This window comes from Periplaneta americana, chromosome 5 (genome assembly GCF_040183065.1).
Source record: "Periplaneta americana isolate PAMFEO1 chromosome 5, P.americana_PAMFEO1_priV1, whole genome shotgun sequence".
Taxonomy (NCBI): Eukaryota; Metazoa; Arthropoda; class Insecta; order Blattodea; family Blattidae; genus Periplaneta; species Periplaneta americana.
The window spans coordinates 96360161-96382596 of record NC_091121.1 but is presented as its reverse complement, the minus strand read 5'-3'; the positions used below and the strand labels follow the sequence as shown (position 1 = coordinate 96382596).

General features: G+C 36.3%; 1 protein-coding gene across 4 annotated transcripts in view; it reads right to left on the bottom strand.

Moving 5' to 3' along the window:
* The window catches only part of LOC138700016 (aminopeptidase N-like), a 69611-nt gene extending 54058 nt beyond the window's left edge, over positions 1-15553 (bottom strand). The window contains exon 1 of one of the 4 annotated variants that reach the window (XM_069826301.1): positions 15450-15553. Coding sequence is in view for 1 of the 4 variants with exons in the window: in XM_069826297.1 (XP_069682398.1) it covers positions 15428-15429 (2 nt within the window). In the remaining 3 variants the exon portion in view is untranslated. Of the gene's footprint in view, positions 1-2590; positions 2913-15427 lie in introns of those variants that run through there. The other 3 variants (XM_069826297.1, XM_069826298.1, XM_069826299.1) reach the window with 3 other exon arrangements.
* Positions 15554-22436: the final 6883 nt, after the last annotated feature.

The following is a 22436-nucleotide window of genomic DNA, read 5'->3' as shown; positions in this document are numbered from 1 at the left end:
GAAAGAGACTGAGTATGACATGATAAGTTGGAATTTATATTGATGGTATCTTTAGCCTTACAAAAGTAATCAATAAACTAATGAAAACAATATTACAGTACAAAGCAAAGTTGCCTAGGTACTGTATCTGTTTTAAGTGTAACTAATATTACATAACAAAATTCTTATCGCATTATGCTTTTAAGGTGATATTTGTGAGCAATTTACTATCATCAGAATATTAAGTTATTTTCTCGAAATCTGCTGAAGCTATAGAGCTGACATTTTTACAACACATGGGCACGTATCTTTTGCTTATGATGTAACAGTAGTTGCTTTGTTAATTCATTTCCTTACAAACAATTTCCATGCGAATATTTTCAAAATTTTCAATACACTATCTTCAGTAATACGTAGCCTATATACGGCATATTAGATTTACGAAAACATTCTGTAGCCTAAGGCTATTAAATAAATAGGCCTATACCTGAAAATTTCACTTTTCTGTACGAAAAGTTGAGAAAATATTTCTTTTGAATAAAAAAATCAAACTTGTGAAAAATGAGCATTAAAATTAAAATTTACATTCTTATAATGCACTTATACTTCTCAGGCAAATCTAAAAATTTACATGGATACAGTTTTAATCATTTCTCTTCCCTTTATCTATTGAATCAGTGCTGGCCATCCCTGAATATAGCTCGACAAAGCGGCATATACAACCTCTTTCATCTGTCTCTTTCCTTTCCGCTGTAAAGCGCTCAGGCTCTCCTGGGCTCTAAAGCGCGCCCTTGCTCCTGTGGGCATCAATTGACATGCCTGGTATATGTGATATGCCTACAGAATATGATTTTTGATGTATAAGGATCATTATTAAATTAGTAATTACACTGGTGCTGCGAGGGGAGTTTTTCTGGTATAACCTCCCCCCAGAGGCCCCCAGAAAAAAAAAAAAAAACGAAACGCTGTTGAAGCTTATAACATTATAACAGTACTTCCAGTAATAAACAACCTGTTGACGATAATGACAACTCACCCTGTAACTACTCATACTACTAAAAGGAAATTTTCATCACTAGTAAATAGTAGATAGATGGATTTATTCAGCAATAATACACATACAGATGCACTACACTATCAGAATTTGCTCTTAAATCCAATGCATGGGTCTTATGGCCGTATATGCTTTACAAAGCAAGTCCTACTTTGTAGATTTCATCCCCTCACCTATGATTAAATCCAACCACTCTTTCTAAAAAAAACACACACATACTTACAGATTAATATAAAATGAAAAAAAAAACAAAACACATTATTTCCATCGGCGCTAAATAACCTAATAATTGATACAATTAAATAACTAACAAAAAAGTACACTTTCAAATATAAGTATGTTAATATAGTTGGGTTGCCATTTTAAATTTCGAAGAGAGTGGGGGGAGAGTAAACCTGAAATGTAATTAACTCTGGTTTTAAACTTCCTCCTCAATTTATAAATTGACATGTTTTTTTGTTTAAATTAAATTAAATTAAACTAAGTTAAATTGAAATAAATTATTATTTAGATTAGGAAATTCTGAAATTGAAAGCTCTGTATACAGTGGCGTACGCAGAATTTTTACCAAATTGCTTAAAAACTATTTACATTAGGGTCTATCGGCATTTTAAATTTTGTGTAACATCAATATTATTATTATTATTATTATTATTATTATTATTATTATTATTGTTATTGTCATTATCATTATTATCGTTATTATTATTATTATTATTATTATTATTATTATTATTATGTTACGGTATATTTATTAATATTATTCTATGTTCTAATAGAATATATTCATGAATACCCTTATAAAATCTTTGAAACGTAATTTTTTCACAGCTATTCAATTTTTAACAAATTTTTAACTTGCGTTTAAATCTTGTACAATAAAAAAATGCAGTGTCATTATTACACTTACATAATAATTATATATTTATTTTGTCAACATTTATTTGTATATGATAGGTAGGGTGCTTCACATAACAGAAAAATACATGGAAATTATCAAACATATTGAAATATATGTAATTTTTTTTTTAAGTTCAAGAGGGGTTCAAACCTGGTAACCCCCTCCTTGCGTACGTCATTGCCTGTATATTCTTTCCTACACCGAGTTGAATTTTAAGTCTGTAAGAAAGGACGAGGCAAAACGCATCAAAGAAAGATAAGAAATCAAATAAAACTTGTTAGTTAAGCTTCGTCAAGAGGCAGTTTTGAATTTTGAGGAAGGAAATATACATACATATGACAAAGTAAAAAAAAAAAAAAAAACAAAAAAAAAACAACAAAAAAAAACAGTGGAGACAAATTCATGAGAACAGAACTTAAAAATTCGTAGATACTATTTTTATTTTATACATCTGACCCAATCGGGGGTTCGCCATAAGATTAAAAATAGAAATAAAAGATAAACATTGCACAGAAAATATAAATAGTTCGTTTTTTTTAAATAACTATAATGTAAAAGCGAAATTTGTATTAAAGCTTCAGTTTCTGAGATTCTGGGTACGAAAGCTTTCTTTATAACGAGAGCTATGTTAGGTAGTCAGTGTTACTTTTACGTACCTCACCTGATTTCTTAATGAGTGGCACCTCCGCTGATGAAATAGACACAACTGACTTTCATATTCACACACGTGAGAACGTACTGCGCTCAACCGGTTCTGTTAGACTTGGTGCGAGTGTTTACTCTGTGGTAAAGAGATATCGCCGTGTACGACAGGAGAAGTACGGCCAGACTCCCTTCCGCAGCACATTAACGTCACCCTATGTCAGTGTGGCAATTGACGATGCCTTAACTGCCCGAGGTTACTCAAATCAGTCAGATGATAGGTTCGTAATAACTTGTTTAATAGGAAGTGAATCAGAAGAAAGTGATAGTGACCTGCTCGGATGCATTATAGCATCACTTGCCTCTGCAAATCTCACTTTCGATTCCATTCGTTGCTATAATATTTCTCTTCTGATTGATTTTCCTTTTAAAATTCTTTTATACGGTGAGTGATTTTAATTAAGACAACATAGACAAATAAATATAATTGAAAATATAACATATATTCTTTTTGGTGGTTAAATGAAATCAAAATATTGAATTTTAAGTTTTGTTTTGGAGTGTTTAAAAGTTATAAAAATGGAGTTTCAAGCAAAAATATTGACATTTATAGGAATAATAGCAATTTTTTAAAATATGATTTAAATTTACAAAAATGTTAATAATCACAATCCTGGAACAAAATTAAATGATATTTGTTGTACACACTGTTCATAAGGAGCACAATAACTATACAAACTTTCAGACTTCTACTCTTATTTATTTTTTTTTTTTTTAGAAAATTGAAATTTCACCTCATTGTACCCATAAGGAAATATTTCGAACTAGTACGTACCTACTATTAATCAAACGAATAAAATTGTTCAGTTACCTAACTAAACTTGTCACTAGCCTAATGTTGGCAAGTAGATAAAATTAGTGGTGAAGTGATACAGCTGGGCAATCGACTGGAATTGGCCAGGAGAAAAATTTGCCAACTTGCTAAGAACTAGTCGTTTGGCTGTTTATTTAATATTAGCTCATTAAAACTAACCAGGATAATAATAGTCTACATTTAAATAACCGTATTTATTTTGGTTGTCGAATAAGGTATAGTTTTAACATCGCATGCCAGCTATATCAGCTGGAGAATCATTCGGCTACCATGCAATACCTACTGTCTGGTTGGATGATCGTTCACTTCTGTTATTGCATGTGGACGTAGGCCAGCAGCCGGTGGTCGTCCCTGGCTCTTCACGGGCTGTCGCGATTTGGATTAATTAATTTAACATCGTATTCCGGGAGTTCATTGCCGCCTCCCTTCGTCACTGGATTATAATTGGTTACCGAGAACGCCTTTTGAGCGACACCAAATTTTAATATGTTTCTTTTGAGCGAAAGTCTTTTTGAGCAACTGAAGTTTATAGTACGGTAATGTTTGATCGGACTGTATTTTGAATCTATAATCAACTGCAGTGACGTAACTCTGAAGAACTGTAAACAACTCGCCCGACGATTTTCGACTATTTTTCCAGTGCATTATAACTACACCAGTGTAGTCTAGGCCATTTTTGCTGTTTGATCAGGCTTGTTTGGTGTGCGGCGACCCAACATGATTCCTCCCCAGAGGGGTGCTGCTCTATCTCCTTGCTGGTAGCGTTCAACATTCAAACGCTGACCATTTGCCTTCCAGACATGAATTCTGTTGTCATCTGGATGCAATGCAATGCGTACTTCCTCTGTCCCTTGTTTCCGGGTCCAGTTTTCATACATCCTTGCCCATCACATATGCTAAGCTCTGTGATGATGATCGAGGCGGGGCCCCCTCAGTGGTCTTCGAGAACGTAGCCCTATATCGTGCATGCGATTCCGAACAGTTTGCATAGACACATTGGTCCCTGTACCCCTTGGGAGTTCCCTTCGTAAGATGATTGCAGTGACAATAGGGTTTCTCCGAGCGTACTAAATACAGATTATTGGTCATGTGCAGTGTGCACTGGTTGTTTTGCCTGGTCCACCAGTCACATACAGCATATATGTCTGTTGGAACTTGGCCAAACACGGGAAACGTCACTGATTACAGCATAGCACATGAGGTACCTTGACTTGTCATATGACCTTGTTGCGTTAAAGTGACTACTGTATTCGGACATTGTGTGCCTTGACATTGACGTTATGTAAGAACAAAAATCTCGCAACTGGCCTCTATCTCTTCTTGTCTGTATCTCTTGTACGGGAGAGGGTACAATGGTCCAGCACTGCGACCTGTTACAATCTATTGCGCTAATCCTCAAACTAGGCGCATTCCCAAACCCACACCGGCTGACTACACTAAGATTCGCTGCGTACCCAGGTTTCGAGCAGACAACACCCTTCGTCCAGGAGGGGTTCGCAACAGGAACAGTTTGGCTGTGGCGCATGCGCGGACCTCTCATGCAGTGCCTGCGTGATCCTTATCTGAATTTATTTTCGCGTGTACATTCCAGATCGTATGAAGACCAAATCAAGAAGTTTCCTTCGTGCTCCGGTTACACATCTTGCATATACGAAAGTTAGGTTTGTTTAGTTTAGGTTTTTATTAACAAAGTTCGCGCATTCCGCGCATGCGCAGACAGCCAAGGTGATCCTGTCGCGAGTCGCACGTCCTCGTCCCTAGGACAGCTCCTTCAATGAAAAATTCCAGACCTGACTGGGACTCGAACCCGGGCCGCCTGCGTGACAGGCCGCAGGTCTGACCACTCAGCCACCGCAGGGGTTAGTATCTACTTAATAATGAACGGATGAGCTGCGTTTAAAGGATCATATGAAGACAAGAAAATGCAACATTGTTTGCCGGATGTGACCATAAGTCATTGTTATGCAAAACTTTTTTTTGACCAGTGTATTTTTGTTTTCTTTTATCGAAAACAATTTTAACATATTAAAATATGGGGACGGTACCCGACGTTTGTGTAATTATAATTTTAAACCTCAAACTGTGATTTTAGACCCTGAAGTGGCCACTCATGCTGCTGTTAACATATTCTATGGTATTCAAATTAGGTGCTGCAGCTTCTACCTAGGACAGTCCTGGTATGAAAAAATAGTTAATCTTGGTCTTCGATTTGAATATACCTATCAAAGTCCGGAAATTGTAAAATTTCTAGAATATTAATTTTGTCTTACAATTAGGTATTTGCCTTCGGATATGGTAGATTTCGTAGAACTACATAGTATTTCTCCCAGTCATCCTCAATTAAACATTTGTCTGGGCTTCCTACTAGAAGACTACGAAAATAACGAAGCTCTATTTCCTCATATACTTTGGGCTAACCCTCTATCAAAGGAATCACAAAGTACAAATGGTGCTGAGACATTTGAGAAAGTTTCGTAAGCAACATCGTCCATGAACTTACAGAAGTATGAAATCCGTGCAAAGTGATCGGATAAGTCATAAACGAATATTTGCAAAGTTTGAGAAGTATAACAAGCTTATATTTTTATGTAAGCTTGTTACACTTCTTAAACTTTGCATTTGCATGGAAATCCGGGCTCTCGTAATAAATTTCACAAAAACTTACAAAAGGCTATTTATATATTGGAATATCTTCTTATACTTTTCATAATTTAAGAAAATCTGAATTAAAAATTTACATACTTCCTTACTTACAAATGGCTTATAAGGAACCCGGAAGTTCATTGCCGCCCTCGCATAAAACCGCCATCGGTCCCTATCCTGAGCAAGATTAATCCAGTCCTACCATCATATCCCACCTCCCTCAAAACCATTTTAATATTATCCTACCATCTACGTCTCGGCCTCCTCAAAGGTTTTTCCTCTCAGGTCTTCCAACTAACCTCTATATGCATTTCTGGATTCACTCGTACGTGATACATGCCCTGCCCATCTCAAACTTGAGGATTTAATGTTCCTAATTATGTTAGGTGAAGAACACAATGCGTGCAGTTCGTGTAACTTTCTCCATTCTCCTGTAACTTCATCCCTCTTAGCCCCAAATATTTTCCTAAGCATCTTATTCTCAAACACCCTCAACTTATGTTTCTCTCTTAAAGTGAGAGTCCAAGTTTCACAACCATATAACCGGTAATATACAGTAACTGTTTTATAAATTCTAACGTTAAGCTTTTTCGAGAGCAAACTGGATGATAAAACGCTTCTCAGTCGAATAATAACGGGTATTTCGCATATTTATTCTGCGTTTAATTTCCTCTCCAGTGCCATTTATGTTTGTATTTAAAATTTACATACATATTTATAAAATAAATTGCTTTTTATGAGATTCTGACATTAATTTCTTAGCAATTACTCAACAGTAAGACTGTTAGGAATAGGAATTCCCACCTCCTCTGTTTCTTTTTCCCTAACATTGTTTAATATGGATATTGACATAGCCTGATATGAGTGGAAATAATAATAATAATAATAATAATAATAATAATAATAATAATAATAATAATAATAATAGTAGGCTGATGAAATTTATTGACGCTGGAAAAGTAGCCCTATATTTTTGTTTTATAGTAGTACATTCACACGCATTAACAAAAATGGTGGGAAGATGTAATACGTATGGTTCTCATGCCCTTCAACTTATTGCATGATTACTTAATTGTTGTTAATGTTTTAATTAAGCAATGCTTTCAACTTGAGCGGCTAATCGGTGTTAGTGTAATAGTTGATTGAAGATAAGGTGATCAATAAAAAGCCACATGAATGGAGGAAGCCGTATTCTATTCGTACAGTTAACAGTAGACTTAGTAATCCAACAATTCCTTGCACACGAGGAGTGTCAGATTAGCGAAATTGCAGGATTACTGACAGTGCATAAAATATGCTGTATAAATATTTATTTAGTAAATTTAACGTTATAAGCTGCACTAACCACTTCACTTACACTTTTAAATCGAAACTAGAACGTTGCACTGTTTTTTGCCAAAACTGTCGATAAAAGGAATAACAATCATAATAATTTTGAATACAGTTAAACTCCTATACTAACAACGCTACACGATTTAATTTTAGTAGCTATGTTTATAATATAAAATATAGTTAAAGTAGTAGCTAAATAGAGATATAAAAGCTAATCTAGGTACATTACTGCTAAGTTGGCAATAATATTTCTACATATGGCCTGTCTCAACTCGTGGTGTCACAAACAAAGACGTAATTACAGTCACAAAGACAAGTAATTCCCGCTCTTCTATGCCACAGCAATTACTAATTAATATCAATTGTCGTAACAATTAATATAAGCTCCGACTAATATGCCCTCATTATTTTATTTGCCTAGAAGTTAAAGGCTTTCCATCAAATTTCTGAGTTGTTTAAAGACGTATACACAACACCGGTGCAAATTTCTCTACAGTAGAAGTGATAGGAAATACACTAGGAGGAGACGAATAATTGAGAGGTCGGATTACTGAGGCCTTATTAGCAAGAGTTTAATGTATTTACTGAACCGGAATTCGCAGTCGATCAGCTTTCATGCCAGAGACCCGGGATCAAATTCACCAATTCTTCGACCAATTATCACCACAGCCATAAACATCCAACAACAGAAAACACAAACAAAAGCGCAGATATTATATGCTATCATATTAATAATTTTATCGGCTATTTAACGATTCTAAATCAACTGCGATTTTATTTGGCGTCGAAGAAATTGGTGATTCCGTGATGCTATTTGGCGATATAAGTCCGAGAATTTGCTAACCATCTAGGCAGTCAGACCAAGCTGAATTTGAACACATGCCCGAAAGTAATCTCGGATTAGTAGGTAAAAGCGTTACCGCCTGAAATACATCGTCGATCTATATTAATCCTGACCTCAACCGAAATTCTGGAAGGTCTAGAACACATAGTACAATGAAATGTAAAAAACTGTTAATCTTTAAGCTAGGCGTCAACGTGTGCGTACCCTAACCCGTTTAGAGGAACACCTTATCAAATCTATTTTAGTAAGAGCGACATAATGAAAGATAAGTTTCAGGAAGTCGTCACATTATCATTTCCTGGATTATAAAGTGGGACAATGTGATAGCAATTTTCTCTTCTAATATCGACTATAACAAGGAAAATGGCTTATCCATAGCACACTTTCAGTTGAGACGACAAATCAATGTTTTCCAACTTCATTTTCACGTGGCATGAGTCACATAACGCAGACTTTCTTTTTCTTTCTTTCTTTTTTTTTTTTTGTATTTTTTTTTTCTTCGAGTGAATTAAAACACGCATATTTCCGGCTTGTACAGGGACATCATTTTATTTTTACTTCAATTTCTATTGTACCTGAGTTTTGGAATGTACTTCACTCCCACCCCTTCTACTAGTAAACTTCCAACCGTTCACGACACAGAGCCGAGGGCACGTAAGCAGTACTGAGTTACTGAGTATAGCACGTTTCAGAAATATGTTCGCGATTTCCAGTGACGAAAGAGCTTTCAATATTGAATCATATTTTCGTACGGGTACTGTCGTCCGTTTCCCTATATCGCATCCCGGTTTCCCCCACCTGCTTCTGTTCGCCCTTTGTAAAGTCTAGTAGCTGGGCTATCTTAGCTCTTTTCTGAAAACATTAATTTCTGTTAGGAATTGGACGTCTACGTAATATTATTCAAGTGTTTAAAATAACTTAAATAAAAGGGCCTCCTTAAGTAATTAACTGTCACGTGATTTCCCCCCCCCTTTCTACAACCCTGCGACAAAACCACTTGAACGGACAGTAGATAGCATTACTGAGTGATTTTATCTTTTCGGATCGGGCAGAAGTGAAGATTGAATTTACAGTACGTAAGGTACTCTTTTATAGAGTAGGTACAGAATTATTTCAACATGAGTTACTCGTACGAAGGACGAAACTGGTAATTGGAATTAGGTACAATAGTCTATAGTGCGAAAATATACACAAAAGAACTGAAGCCTGTATCGAAATGAACGGCCACCATTCTCTAAAATGTGTTTAAATATCCATATTATGATTATTTTTCAATTTAACTTCATTCTCTATATAGTACGCTAATATGCTGTAACAGTACAATATACACTGCATAATTAATACTTCCGAATGGATAGCTCAATTCGTGTGTAAAACACTAAGTGTTAATACAGTACTGTATTTTGATTAAACAAAAACCTAATGAAAATTATCAAACTCAAAATTGCGATATTTCCTAGTTTACATAAATGGATGAACCACTTTTCTTCCCTCCTATACCTAGTAAAGTGATTTGTATTTTACGCCAGTATCATCGAACTCCGTCGTGGAAAGGGTAGCAAACGGTGTTTCCTGTTTCAATCGTTAATAGAAAGGTATAGCCAGGTTAATATTAAAAATGTTAGTAAAATAAAATGATGTCCCTGTATTTGCGGCACTCATGATTTATTTATTTATCCAAGGTGTAACTGAATGACTTTTTCAAAATTTGAGGGGATGTAGAGGGTGATGTGCTGATATGAAGATTTTTCACCAAGCACCTGATAACAGGAAATGAGAATTGGAGTACTGTATCTACAGCAGGCTTTGCCTGAACTTCTCGAGGACGTTCCCTTGAAAATGCGCTCTAGTATATGGTACTGTCCACATTTCACGAGAGGATCCCTGTGAGGGGAGTACGGTCCTTGCGGGGTAAGGGGAGAGTAAACCAGTAACTCAGCGTTCTTGAAGGAGCAGGTGGATGGGAGTGGTGTCATTGGCCGGCTGGTACAAACAAGGCTCAGTCAATGGTCGGCCGGTTCAGAGTCGGGGATAGGTTATAAGAGTGGGGGAAAAATTCGCATTCCTTACTCGGATCTTCTTGTGAAATGCGGACTTGTACCAGCACGATAGTAGGCCTACTCCATCGCGCTTCGATCACCTGATCCGCGTACCTCACTGCATCTTCAGGCAGAGAGTAATTGGAAGGGAATGCCCAGTCCATTGGCCTGCGCGTTCCATGTTCTCACCCCTCCTGGCTTTCTCCTGTGAGGGGTACGTGAAGAATATTGTGTATCCAACACCGGTAGAAACCGTAAATGAGCCGGTGTTATCAAGCTCCGCAAAGATAAATTCAAACTCCGCAAATATACATTCAAGCTCCGCAAATATGCTTCGCTGTCACAACAGCAACAACTACCCCCACTGTTTTCACCTCCCCTACTTATTACAAGAGCAAAGAAGAACAGAAATGGAGATGCAGTAACTATTCTTAGGTATTCAGTACAAAAATCAACAATTTTAGTGGATGACACATTTAATTACAGTGCAAAACATTTTCTGCAATTACCGTAATAATAATTCTCAGTGTGGTAGATGGTTGACATGGGTATTCGGGTTAGCACTATTAGACTCTTCAGAAGTGCAAGATGCTTTTGTTGATGATCTTATGTCCGTACAAACCCGTGAAGCTGAATCTTCCTCAGATAACTTAGTTGAGAATTATATTGACATAATGTAGCATTTCCTCCCTCTTTGTGGACATGCACATAATTATTAAGAAGCAGTTTTAGTCCACATCCGAATATAGTTGTATTTATTCAAGCTCTTCGAGCTGTACAGGTAGATGTTTGTGTTAAAATGAAAAGCGATACTACTTCCAAACAAAATTTTAACTTTAAATATAGAAAGAGAAAACAATATCTACATGAATTACAACAGCTCTACCATTATAAACACATAACAAAACTACAGTACTTACAGCGTGCTTCATACCATTACAAAAAGTAAGGAAGGAAATTTTCATAGGCCTAAGATGGATTTTGTCGTGATTGTTTTCAACATCAGCAGTAAGCAATTTTTAAACCGCCAGCATTGATCGACATAAAGGTATATATGCTGCTGGTCCTAATCCTAGAACAGAGTACACATTAGTGACATTACTAATTTGTTTACTCTGAAGTGTGAAGGGAATTTGCTGAGTATTGATGTGAAAGAGTGGGGGTAACTGATGAGGGGAGATAGTTGCGCACTGTGATGCAAGGTTGACAGGGGGTTCTTTTGTTGCGGAGCTTGGTTTAAATTTTTGTCGCGGAGCTTGATATCATCCTGAAACCCAAATGAGCGCATCTTTACAGCGTTCGGATCCATAAGAGGGGAGGGTGGAATCTTCCAGAGAGTAAGACAAAACATGGTTCGTCGTTACACGCTATGTAACGAAGTTGGCGGTTGTCACTTTGAACTTTATTGTAAATGTGAAATATAGTTATTCAAACTACTCTGATGTTTTATTTAGCCTACTGAATGCGTAGAAAGTTCTCCATCACAAGAACAGGAAAGGCAACATCTCACAGTGCTGTAAATACTCCAGTTCTCATTTCCGGTCATGGGCTATTGGGTAAAAAATCTTCACCTACCCTCTATATCCCCCCAAAATTTTGAAAAAAGTTATTCAGTTTCACTCTGTATATTGCCTTTGTTAGACAAGAGGGGAGAAGAATTTTCTTAGATAAAATCAATTTAATAAGAAAATAAATTAAGTATGGGTATGTTTTTTATTCCCTTGTACGGAGGAGAGACCCGATGCCTTACATTGCAGCCTGATGCTTATTGTGCTTACCACTCCTATTCTGTGAATGACTGGGTAGCCGAACGGCCGCACGCTTGTACTATACAAGAACAGAACGCCGCACCGTGAACTTAATCCGGGCTATGGTGCGGATGATGTGATATGTGAATTAATGTTGGCGAAATGAGTCAGAGGTCCAGCGCCGGAAGTTATCCAGCAATTCTGCTTCAATTAGTTGAAGGAAAACACCGGAAAAACCCCCAACCAGGTAACTTGTCCTAACCTGGATCTGAAACCGGGCCCGCTCGTTTCGCTGTCAGATGTGCTAACCGTTACTATACAACAGTGGACATAGGTATGTTTTTATTTAAAGGTTTTAACGACTCCAAGAGAAATATCAGATAGTACCACAGCAAATTCTCGGACTTTTATCGCCAAATAGCATCACGCTATCACCAGTTTCTTCGATGTCAATTAACCTCGCAGTTGATATAGAATCGTTAAATAGGCAATAAAATTATTAATACGATGGCATCTATCTACACTTTTGCTTGTCTGTGTTTTCTGTTGCTGAATGATTATGACAGTGATGATAATTGGTCAAAGAAATGGTGAATTTGATCCCGGGTCTCTGGCACGAAAGCGCGATTCGATTCAGTAAGTACATTAGACTCTTGATAATCCGGCCCTCAGTAATCCGACCTCTCAGTTTTCATTGCAGCATACATTTTGTGAATAATGAATGTCCTTAAACATGGCCTATATATTTATCTTCACAAGTATTCACGCCACAGGACATTCTTTTTTAATTAGGTAGTTCAAGGAGAGGTTTAACTTTCGTTTCGAGGCCAATGAAGCCATTTGTTTACATGTAATTTAAGGACATCCGACTTCCCGTTTTTCGTTGAGTTGATACTGAGTGAATGGATTGTAGGGTAACCGCTATCGACGAAGCCGCTTGCAGATTCCGATTACGCAATAAATGTGTCATCGGTGACACGCAGCGCAGTGTCGGCAATTCGACACAACACACCATTAATGAAAATACGAGTAGGCGTATTACTTTTTTACTTGATTATTTAACAACTGCGGAGTATTTAGCGTCGAAGGAATTGGTGACAGCGAGATGATATTTGGCGAGAGGAGGCCGAGAATTCGCTATAGATTGCCTGACATTCGCCTTACGATTGGGGAAAACCTCGGGAATCGAACCCGGATCGTCAGGCAAGCACCTTAGCCGACTGAGCTATGCCTATTACATAATATAAGCAATTAAATCAAGATATTATTGTAAGGCAAATTAAGAAGTGAGATGCTGAAATTGTCTGCCTTGTTCTTCCAAATATTTGTCGCACATGCGCATATATTTGTAGTTCAAAGGAAATGTTAAAAGTTAACCTATTTACAGTAAGCAAATTCTTATTTTTTAAATGTAATGTCATCACACTTTCATCATCATCATAATCATCATTATCCGATCACGAAATATTCTAATAATATGAGATCTTCTTTCCAATAATTTCTTAACCATTATTATTTCTTTTACTGTCGTTTGTAGAAAAGAAACCCAACTGAAATTTTGTAATGTTATGGATTTACTAACTTTTCTCTATGGAAGGGATCATGGGTAGTTAATCGAAGAGACGTGAAAATTGAGGAAGCCGAAATGAGGTTCCTAAAAGCCGTGAAAGGATGTAGATTAATATACAAGATCCCAAACGATAACACAGGAGATGAACTAAATATTGAAGGAGTTGAGTATAAATTAACACGTTACAGAGGTAACTGGGCAAATCATATTGACAGAATGTATGAAGGAAGATATTCTAATTAATATTAGATTATCAACCCAGAGGATACAGCAATGTTGGAAGACCTAAGGAAAGATGGAAAGATAATATGAGACCGGAACAGATGATGATGATGATGATGATGATGACGATGATGAAGATGGTGATGATGATAATGATAAATAATGATGATAAATAATATCGTTTATTCACCAAAATTAGCCACCTAATATGACATTTAAAAATTTTTATGATGTTGTGTAGTTATAATATTGTTGATGCTAATGATTATAATACTCGTAATAATAATATAATAATGATAATAATAATAATAATAATAATAATAATGGCCCCGCTTTAGGAATCAGTTCTTTGGGTCATTTTGAGCATACCTAAAATGTCATGTGAACATGGATCTAATTATCATCGACCGTTAAGGAATTGAATCCTACGAAAGTAACAGTGATTTTGAGCAGAACTAAGAATTATTCACTTAAAACAACACAAATATTAATTAAAAATACTGTATTAACCACAAAATAAACATCAGTTTGGAAGTAGATTTGCAAATCTCTCTCCTTCCACTTCAAGGCACGGATGTGAATGGCGCGTAGAGTTCCGTACTTCGCCACAGCTGTCCCTGAGAAGCGCAGAGCTGATAATAATGAGACCTATCTTCCCCTTCACCCCTATAGTTCAAGTCACAGCGCAACTCGCACTTTAGTTTTAGTTTACGATGCAACTCCAAAGCCTGATTCACAGTATGACGTTTGGATTTTTATAAATAATTTTTAAACTAATGATAATTTTAAATTGGTTATTTTACGACACTTTACCAACTTCTGTGGTTATCTATCTTCTAAATGAGATATAGGTGATAATTCCAGCAAAATTAGTCCGGGGTCCAGCGCCGGAAGTTACCCCCAGCATTTGCTCTTAATGGGTTGAGGGAAAACCCCGGTAAAAACCTCAACCAGGTAACTTGTCCCAACCAGGACTTTAATCCTGGCCCGCTTATTTCACGGCCAGGCATGCTAACCGTTGCTACACAGCGGTGTACAACTAATCACAATCGGACCCATGTTCATAAGACATTTTAGAATCAAAATGGCCTGTAGTAATGATTTCTAATGAGTGGGTCATTAGTCGTGAATCACCCTGTATAAGCTTTCCTGTTAGAAACGAAATACGGAGCTACTGAATTTGAAACCGAGAATACTATCAATTGAAAACCACTAAAAGAAAACAGCATTTTGGCACACGGAAACATCTAGAAATAGCACGTTCACTAACTGAAGATCAAAATTAATATCAGTCATGTACTCTACCTGCAGAAGGAAAAGACCGGTAATGAAGAAAAAACAACTTGAGCCATTGTCACTATCTCATGTTTCGAGTATGGATCGGCCTTAAAAGTTTTAATACTAAGTGTATGACGCGATTATGATTTGAAGTAGACCTAAGTAACTTACCATAAGTATGTATAGACTATAAATTCATAATTATATGAGTTACAAAAATACGGAAATTCTTACGCTGCCATGCCATAACCATTATTTGTAATATATGTTAACAGAGAGACAATATAAATTAACAATGTACATTTTTTGAGATGAATACTTGCCGATGCTTCCTCCAGCGAAGTAGGACACGAACTGTATCATTACATTACTTTATCTCGTGTGGAAACTAATTGGGGCAATTAGTGCGGACGACACAGCCTATGTTCCCATCAACAACGTCACAACAACAGATTAGGGAAATTGCCAAACACATAAACTTGGAGGACCTATCTAAGCCGGATGTCCTAATATTTAAAAATAGGAATAGTCCATCCGCTTACAAATCGAGTCCAACACCGAAAATAGGCCCATGTAGGAATATAGACGGGATATATTTTATTATTTACTTATTATATTGCCTTATTAAACTCCATACATAAAAATCGTAATAAATTCAAATTGTATCACCATAAGTATGGAACTAAAAGACCCGATTTTATACGACTAGAGGAACCAAAGTGTTTCACAAGCACAGCTCTTAGCCATGGTACCTGCTTTGGTCCAAGGTTATATAATAAAATAATTGAAAAATACCCAAATTTGGAACATTTTAGTGCCAGAAATTTAAAAAATAGCGTTAGGAATTTAATTTTCAAAGAAAATATATTGATTTAATATGTAGGCCTATATGTATTTGTATGATTTAAATTGTTAAAATTGAAATTATATTTTTAAAGTTAATTTATTCCTATAGTTTTTTTTTCTTGACCCACTTTGTGTCAAATAATTATCTTTGTCTGTGTTAAGTATGTGTTTAGATAACTCTCTGAGCACGAGTTTTTACTCCTTCAGGGAAGAATTAAAATTGTATTTTTGTACATGTTATTTCACTAACAATAAATAATATACTGTATATTCGAACCTACGTTTCTAATAATATAAGTTATTACATTAGATTAAATTGTAACTCAGGGTATAAGCAGGAATAAAAATTGTGAAACAAGTGTAAAAGATTGGAAAAGGGGGTAACAAGGGTAAAAGAAGAAGCAGGAAGGAAAACTAAGTAACAAGCTTGAAGGAAAGAATGGCGGGAAAAGTATAAAAAGAAGAGGTGATCAATGGTAAAATGGCATAAAACAAAGAAAGGATGGAAATAAATTATGAAATGAAAGAAATGATATAAAAATAGAACGAAGGAAAGAGCCAATAAAAATACAGAAGGAAGAAGACAGAGAATACAAGCGCAAGAAGAGGTAAACATATATAGAATAGTAAAGAAGAGATGAAAATATGGAATGAATTAAGATATACAAAAACAGAAAAGACAGTAAGGCATATAAATATATAGGGCAAAGGAAGAAAGAACTGCAGACATTAGAGGGAAAGGAAGAAACGAAAACAAATACGCAAGAAAGGAAGGAACGAAAAAATTACAAGAAATATGAAAGGAAAGAAAGAGAAACTAATGTTGGAAGGAAGGAGGAAGGAAGGAAGAAAGGGTATAAAGGAAGAAGGGAGAAAAAGAACTGAAGGAGAGAAGAGGGAAGGGAAAAAAGACCTGGATTAAAGAAAAAAGAGAAACAATAAAGGAAGGAGATAGGTGGGAAAGAAGGAAGAACAGCAATGGCAAGAAAGAGGAAGAAGGAAGGAGACGAGTATTGGATGAAAGAAAGAAGGGAAACCTAAGTTGAATAAAAGAAGGAAAGCAAACAGTTGTTGGACGGAGAAAGGAAAGCAAAAAATGTTAGATGAAAGAAGAAAAGGAAACAGATGTAGGAGGGAAAATGTAAAGGACATAGTTTTTTAAGAGAGAAGGAAGGAAAACACGTGTTGGAAGGAAGAAAGGAAACAAGTGTGGGAGTGAAGAAGGAAGACAAACAACAAAACAAATGTTGGATGACAGAAGGAAGGGAAATAAGCGTAGTAGGAAAGAAAGATGAAAAGCAATTTCTGGACAGAAGAAGGAAGGAAAACAACAATTGGCTGGAAGAAGGAAAAAAAACAAGCGTAAGAAAGAGAAGGCAAGGAAAAATGGATGTAAGAAGGAAGGAAAACAATTGTAGGAGGGAAGAAGGAAGGAAAACAAGCGTAAAAGAGTAGAAGGTGAGGAAAAAAATGGATGTAAGAAGAAAGGGAAACAATTGTAGGAGGAAAGAAGGGTGGAATAAGGAAGGAAAACAACAATTGAATAGAAGAAGGAAGGGAAACAACAGTTGAATGGAAGAAGGAAGGGAAACAAGCGTAAGAGAAAAGAAGGTGAGAAAAAATGGATGTAAGAAGAAACAAACAATTGTAGGAGGAAAGAAGGAAAGGTAAAAAAATGTTCGCTAGAAGGAAGGGAAAAAAGTATGGGATGAAAGTAAAGAATTGATGAATAGTAGACTGAAGGGGAAGAAGTGGAGGAGTATAGGAGAGAAAGAAACTGTTTTTGATTGAAAGGAGAAAAGGAAACAATGGTGGATTAAAAAAGAAAGGGAAAATAATGTAGGAGAGAAAAGCGGAAGAAAATAAGTTAATGATGGATGGTAGAAGGAAAAAGATCACTTATTGGATCGAAGAAAGAGTGGAAATAATTGTTGGAGGGAAGAAGGAAGGGAGACAATATTGTTGAATAGGGGAAGAATTGGAAACACGTCTTGGATTTAGAAAGAAGGGAAAGAAGTGTAGGAGGGAGGAATATAACAAAACAAATTGTTGGAAACACGTGTTGAATGGAAAACGGAAGTGAAACAAGTGAAGGGGATAGAAGGGAGAGAGAAGATATTTGATGGAAGAAGAAAGAAATACAAGTGTAAGGTAGCCCGGGGGTCGATTCCCGGTCGGGGCAAGTTAACTGGTTGAGGTTTTTTCCGAGGTTTTCCCTCAACCCAATATGAGTAAATGCTGGGTAACTTTCGGTGCTAGATCCCGGACTCATTTCACCGGGATTATCACTTTCATCTCATTCAGACGCTAAATAACCTAAGATGTTGATAAAGCGTCGTAAAATAACCTACTAAATAAAAAAACAAGCGTAAGATGGAAGAAAGAAAGGAAATAATTGTTGGTTGTCAGAAGGGAGTCAAGTTTATAAGGGAAAAGAAGTGTAAGAGGATATAAGGAATGGAAGCAAGTGCAGAAGGGAAGAAAGAAAGGATAGAAGTGCTGAATAAAAGATGGGCGGGAAATAAGTGTTGGAAAGAAGCGTAAATGTAGAAATGATGGAGGAGAGAAAACAAGTGCTGCATGGAAGAAGGAAAGAATATATTGTTAGGTGTTAACAAGAAAGGAAAACTTGTACAGATTGAAAGAAAGGAACGATACATACACTGGATGGAAGAAAGAAGAGAAATAATATTAAAAGGAAAGGTAGATTGGACACAATTATTAGTGTAGGAAGGAGGAATGAAGAAAACATGTGCAAAATTGAAGAAGAGAGGATATAAGTTCTGGATGGAAAAAGGAAGGGAAACAAGTTTACAAAGTAAGGAAGCTACGAAACATATATAAGAAGGAAAAAGTAATGGAAACTGTGGCCAGAGGGAAGGAAATGAAATAAGTGCTGGAAGAAGGGAAAGGAGCACGTTTAAGAAGGAAGGGAAGCAAATGTATGAAGGGGAAAAAAAGATGTATTGCAAAGAAATATAAGGGGAGAAGGACGAAGACAATAATCAAGTGCAGAAAGTAAGAAAGAATGGAATTAATTTAAGGAAAGGAACCAAGTTTAAGAAGGAAGTGAAACAGATGTATGAGGGGAAGAAGGAGAACAGTTGTAGGAGGGAAGATATAGAAGACAAACATAGGAGGGAAGAAGAAAGATGATCAAATGTAGGAGGAAAGAAGGAAGATATTGAAGTGTAGAAGGGAGAAAGGAAAGGAATCAAGTTCTGGATGGAAGGAGAAGAAAAGGGAACAAATTTAAGAAGTAAGGGAAGCAAATATATAAGGAGGGCGGGGGGAAGGTGAAAGGTTGCAGCAGAGAAGATGCTAGAGGAATGAAGGAAGATAATCAAATGCAGGAGGAAAGAAAGGAAGAAATCCATTTCTGGATAGGAGGAAAAGGAACAATAACTGTTGAAGGGATGAAGAAAGCGAAACAAGATCTGGACAGAAGAAGGGACGGAAAGAAGTGTCGTAGGAAATTGCAAGATGGAAGAGGTAATTGTAAAAAGTTCAAGAGAAACAAGTAAAAGATGAGAGAATTGAAAGAAGGTGTTGTAATGTAGATCTATTGTAGAAGGAAAAATGGGAAGCTGTCATTTTGTCTAAATATTTTTATTTTAAGCTAGAAGTTATGGACAGAACCATCGGCGTAGCATAGTCGGCTAAGGCACTTGCCTTCTGATCTGGTGCTGCGTTCGAACATAGATTCGATTTCCGTTTGGGCTGATTACCTGGTTGGATCTTTTCCGAGGTCTTCTTAACCGTAAGGCGAACGTCAGATAATCTGTGACCAATCCTCGGCCTCATCTCACCAAATAACATCTCGTCATAACAAATTCCATCGACGCTAAATAACCTAGTAGTTGATATAGCGTCGTTAAAAAACCAACTAAAAATAAGTTATGGAAAAGAGGCAAAGATTTTCAGGTCATGAAAAAAATGAATTATGTATAGAAATAAAAATTTCAAGCTTGCAGTCATTCCCATATTTAGGACGCTCATGGGTCCAAAAAAAGTTTGCGATCCTCACCAACTAATTTACGCAAATCTTAGACGTTTAGTAGTCAAACTGTACAAAATGCGGCATATAACAAGAATTTAACATTATGCTGATATCTAAAGCAGGCATCTGCGAAATAGGGAAATATCGAACATTTATTTTTGGCTAGTTTTTTTCTAAAAAATTTGCCTCCCCTACGAATTTGCTACTCTGGGCCCTTACTCATGTGGCTAATGCGTAAATATGGACCTGCTTGTAGCGCCCACCTCCGTCTTTACTCTGAAGAATTTTTAGTGGTACTGCGACAACCGCTGTGAAACAAATGACCCGCGGATTTTGAGATCACATGCTCAGTTAACCAACCAAAGCCTCTTAACAGGAACGTATAAATTCACGTATCTTAAATTTTATTTCCTCTCTTTTCTCATTTCTGTTTCGTTTGTATTTGGCGAAATAAGCCTACATATTTATTTTATGAATGATCATTAAGCGTTATCTTGTCAGAATCTAACAGACGAAATGGCTAATCCATGTATAGTACGTAGTTTATAATGATGTACGGAAACAAGGAAAAATACAGATGTGGCATTGGATGAATTTTAGTGTAACTATTGTTTAATATGAAAAAAAGGCCACCGGCGTAGCTCAGGCTGTAGCGCGTTTGCCTGCTGATCTGGAGTTGCGTTCGGGCGTTCAGTGTTTAGCCGAAATCTGAATTACAGTGCAGAAACGTCGGATGAGTGACCTCACTATGAGATGGTGTCGTAACTCCGGAAATTATGGAAATACATGGGACAGATGTTCTCGGGAGTCATACAACAGTACGATCCCACCCGGGTGTAAAGTCTATCTCTGGTAACCTGATAGGGAAACAAAACAATTTCCACCCCCTCCTTGTAGCCTTTTCGTGTCTCAAGCGCGAGCTTTGGTATTCCTCTTAACGCGTTATACCCTCTTGCTCCGCCATAATTCACTTACTTTTGAAAAGTACAAATTTTGAACTGCAATCATCATAATAGAAGTATAGATAATATAGATAAAAGTGTTTAGATGTCTTTTTCTCAATTACGTAAGTGAAATAAATACATAATAGCCTTAATTTTAATTAATGATGTTTTCTTTATTTAAACTTTGCGGGGTGTGAGAAAACTTAGGAATGCGGTAGCTCCCCTGGAGTTGTGGTAACTATCCTTGAAGAAAACATTTTGTTTCTGCAGTGGAACGTTTCGCGAAGAAATTTTTCCCAACTGTTTGCGTAAGTAATATAATAATAAAAAATAATGTGTATATATATATATATATATATATATATATATATATATATATATATATATATAATATGCATATATTAATGCGTACGTTGTACATAGTGTACCGTATATAGTGTATATAGATCTACGAGTAATATAAATATATTACCGAATTGTAGTGTTGATAGTGCAGTTTAAACAGTAGAGTAGGCCTATATAGCATAGCGAGTAAGATTTGTGACGGCAGAAAACTCGATTGTAAAACATAAGCCCGGTATATCGTTAAGAAGTGGGAAGAAGATATGCATTTTAAGTATGTTTAATTCATTGAAGGAAGAATATCCTACTATGACTCTTGAAGAACTGGCAGAAATAACGAGAAAACAGATTGGAGAGGGACAGCAACTGTTTATACTTGTAGAATCAGACGAGAAGCTAGGCTTAATGCAAATAAACTAAAGAGCCCGAAAAAGACTCGCAAAACGAATAAACTTGAGGACAAATATGAGGATTTCACGAAATCTGCGATTCGGTCCAAAGTTAATAATTTTTTCTTTCGAAATGAGCTATTAATATTAGTGATTGAAAAGGTATGCAGGCTAGTTATTAAATATAAATATCCCTTCTGTATTATTTTCTGACTTAATTTTTTCTAAATGCTGATTTTTCATCTGTAGGCCACATTTTTATTTTGGTTACATTAATTCAACTTCCGTACATGGAACATAATATATAATCATATTATGATGTATACTTCTCACATGCTTATTTTTCTATTTTAGTGAGATTTTTCTTACAGTATAAGATACACACTACAGAGTAGTAATGTTTTTGAAATAGACCGTAGTGTCCTCCCCTCTGTTGGTAGCAAAAGGAAGGAGTCCCTATCAGGTTATCTGGGATAGACTTTATTTCTTACGTCCGTCTACCACAGGGCTGAACTAGTTGTATCGTCTCTCCATTTAACAGACAATCTAAAGTCCGATTTGTCTAATAGGAAACATCGTAAATGAAAGACGTAAGATCATTTACAAACTGTTGCGACATAATTTATGCGTGACAGAGCTACTAAATTTTAATTTTGACACCTTGCCATACGGCCGTTCCACTAATAGCCCGAAGGGATTTGTTGTTGACGGTCACGGGCTTTATACACCACGAAATCAATGTAACAGACCATACCGTGTTTATAATTTGATCGCTCCTTTGCCTCCAAT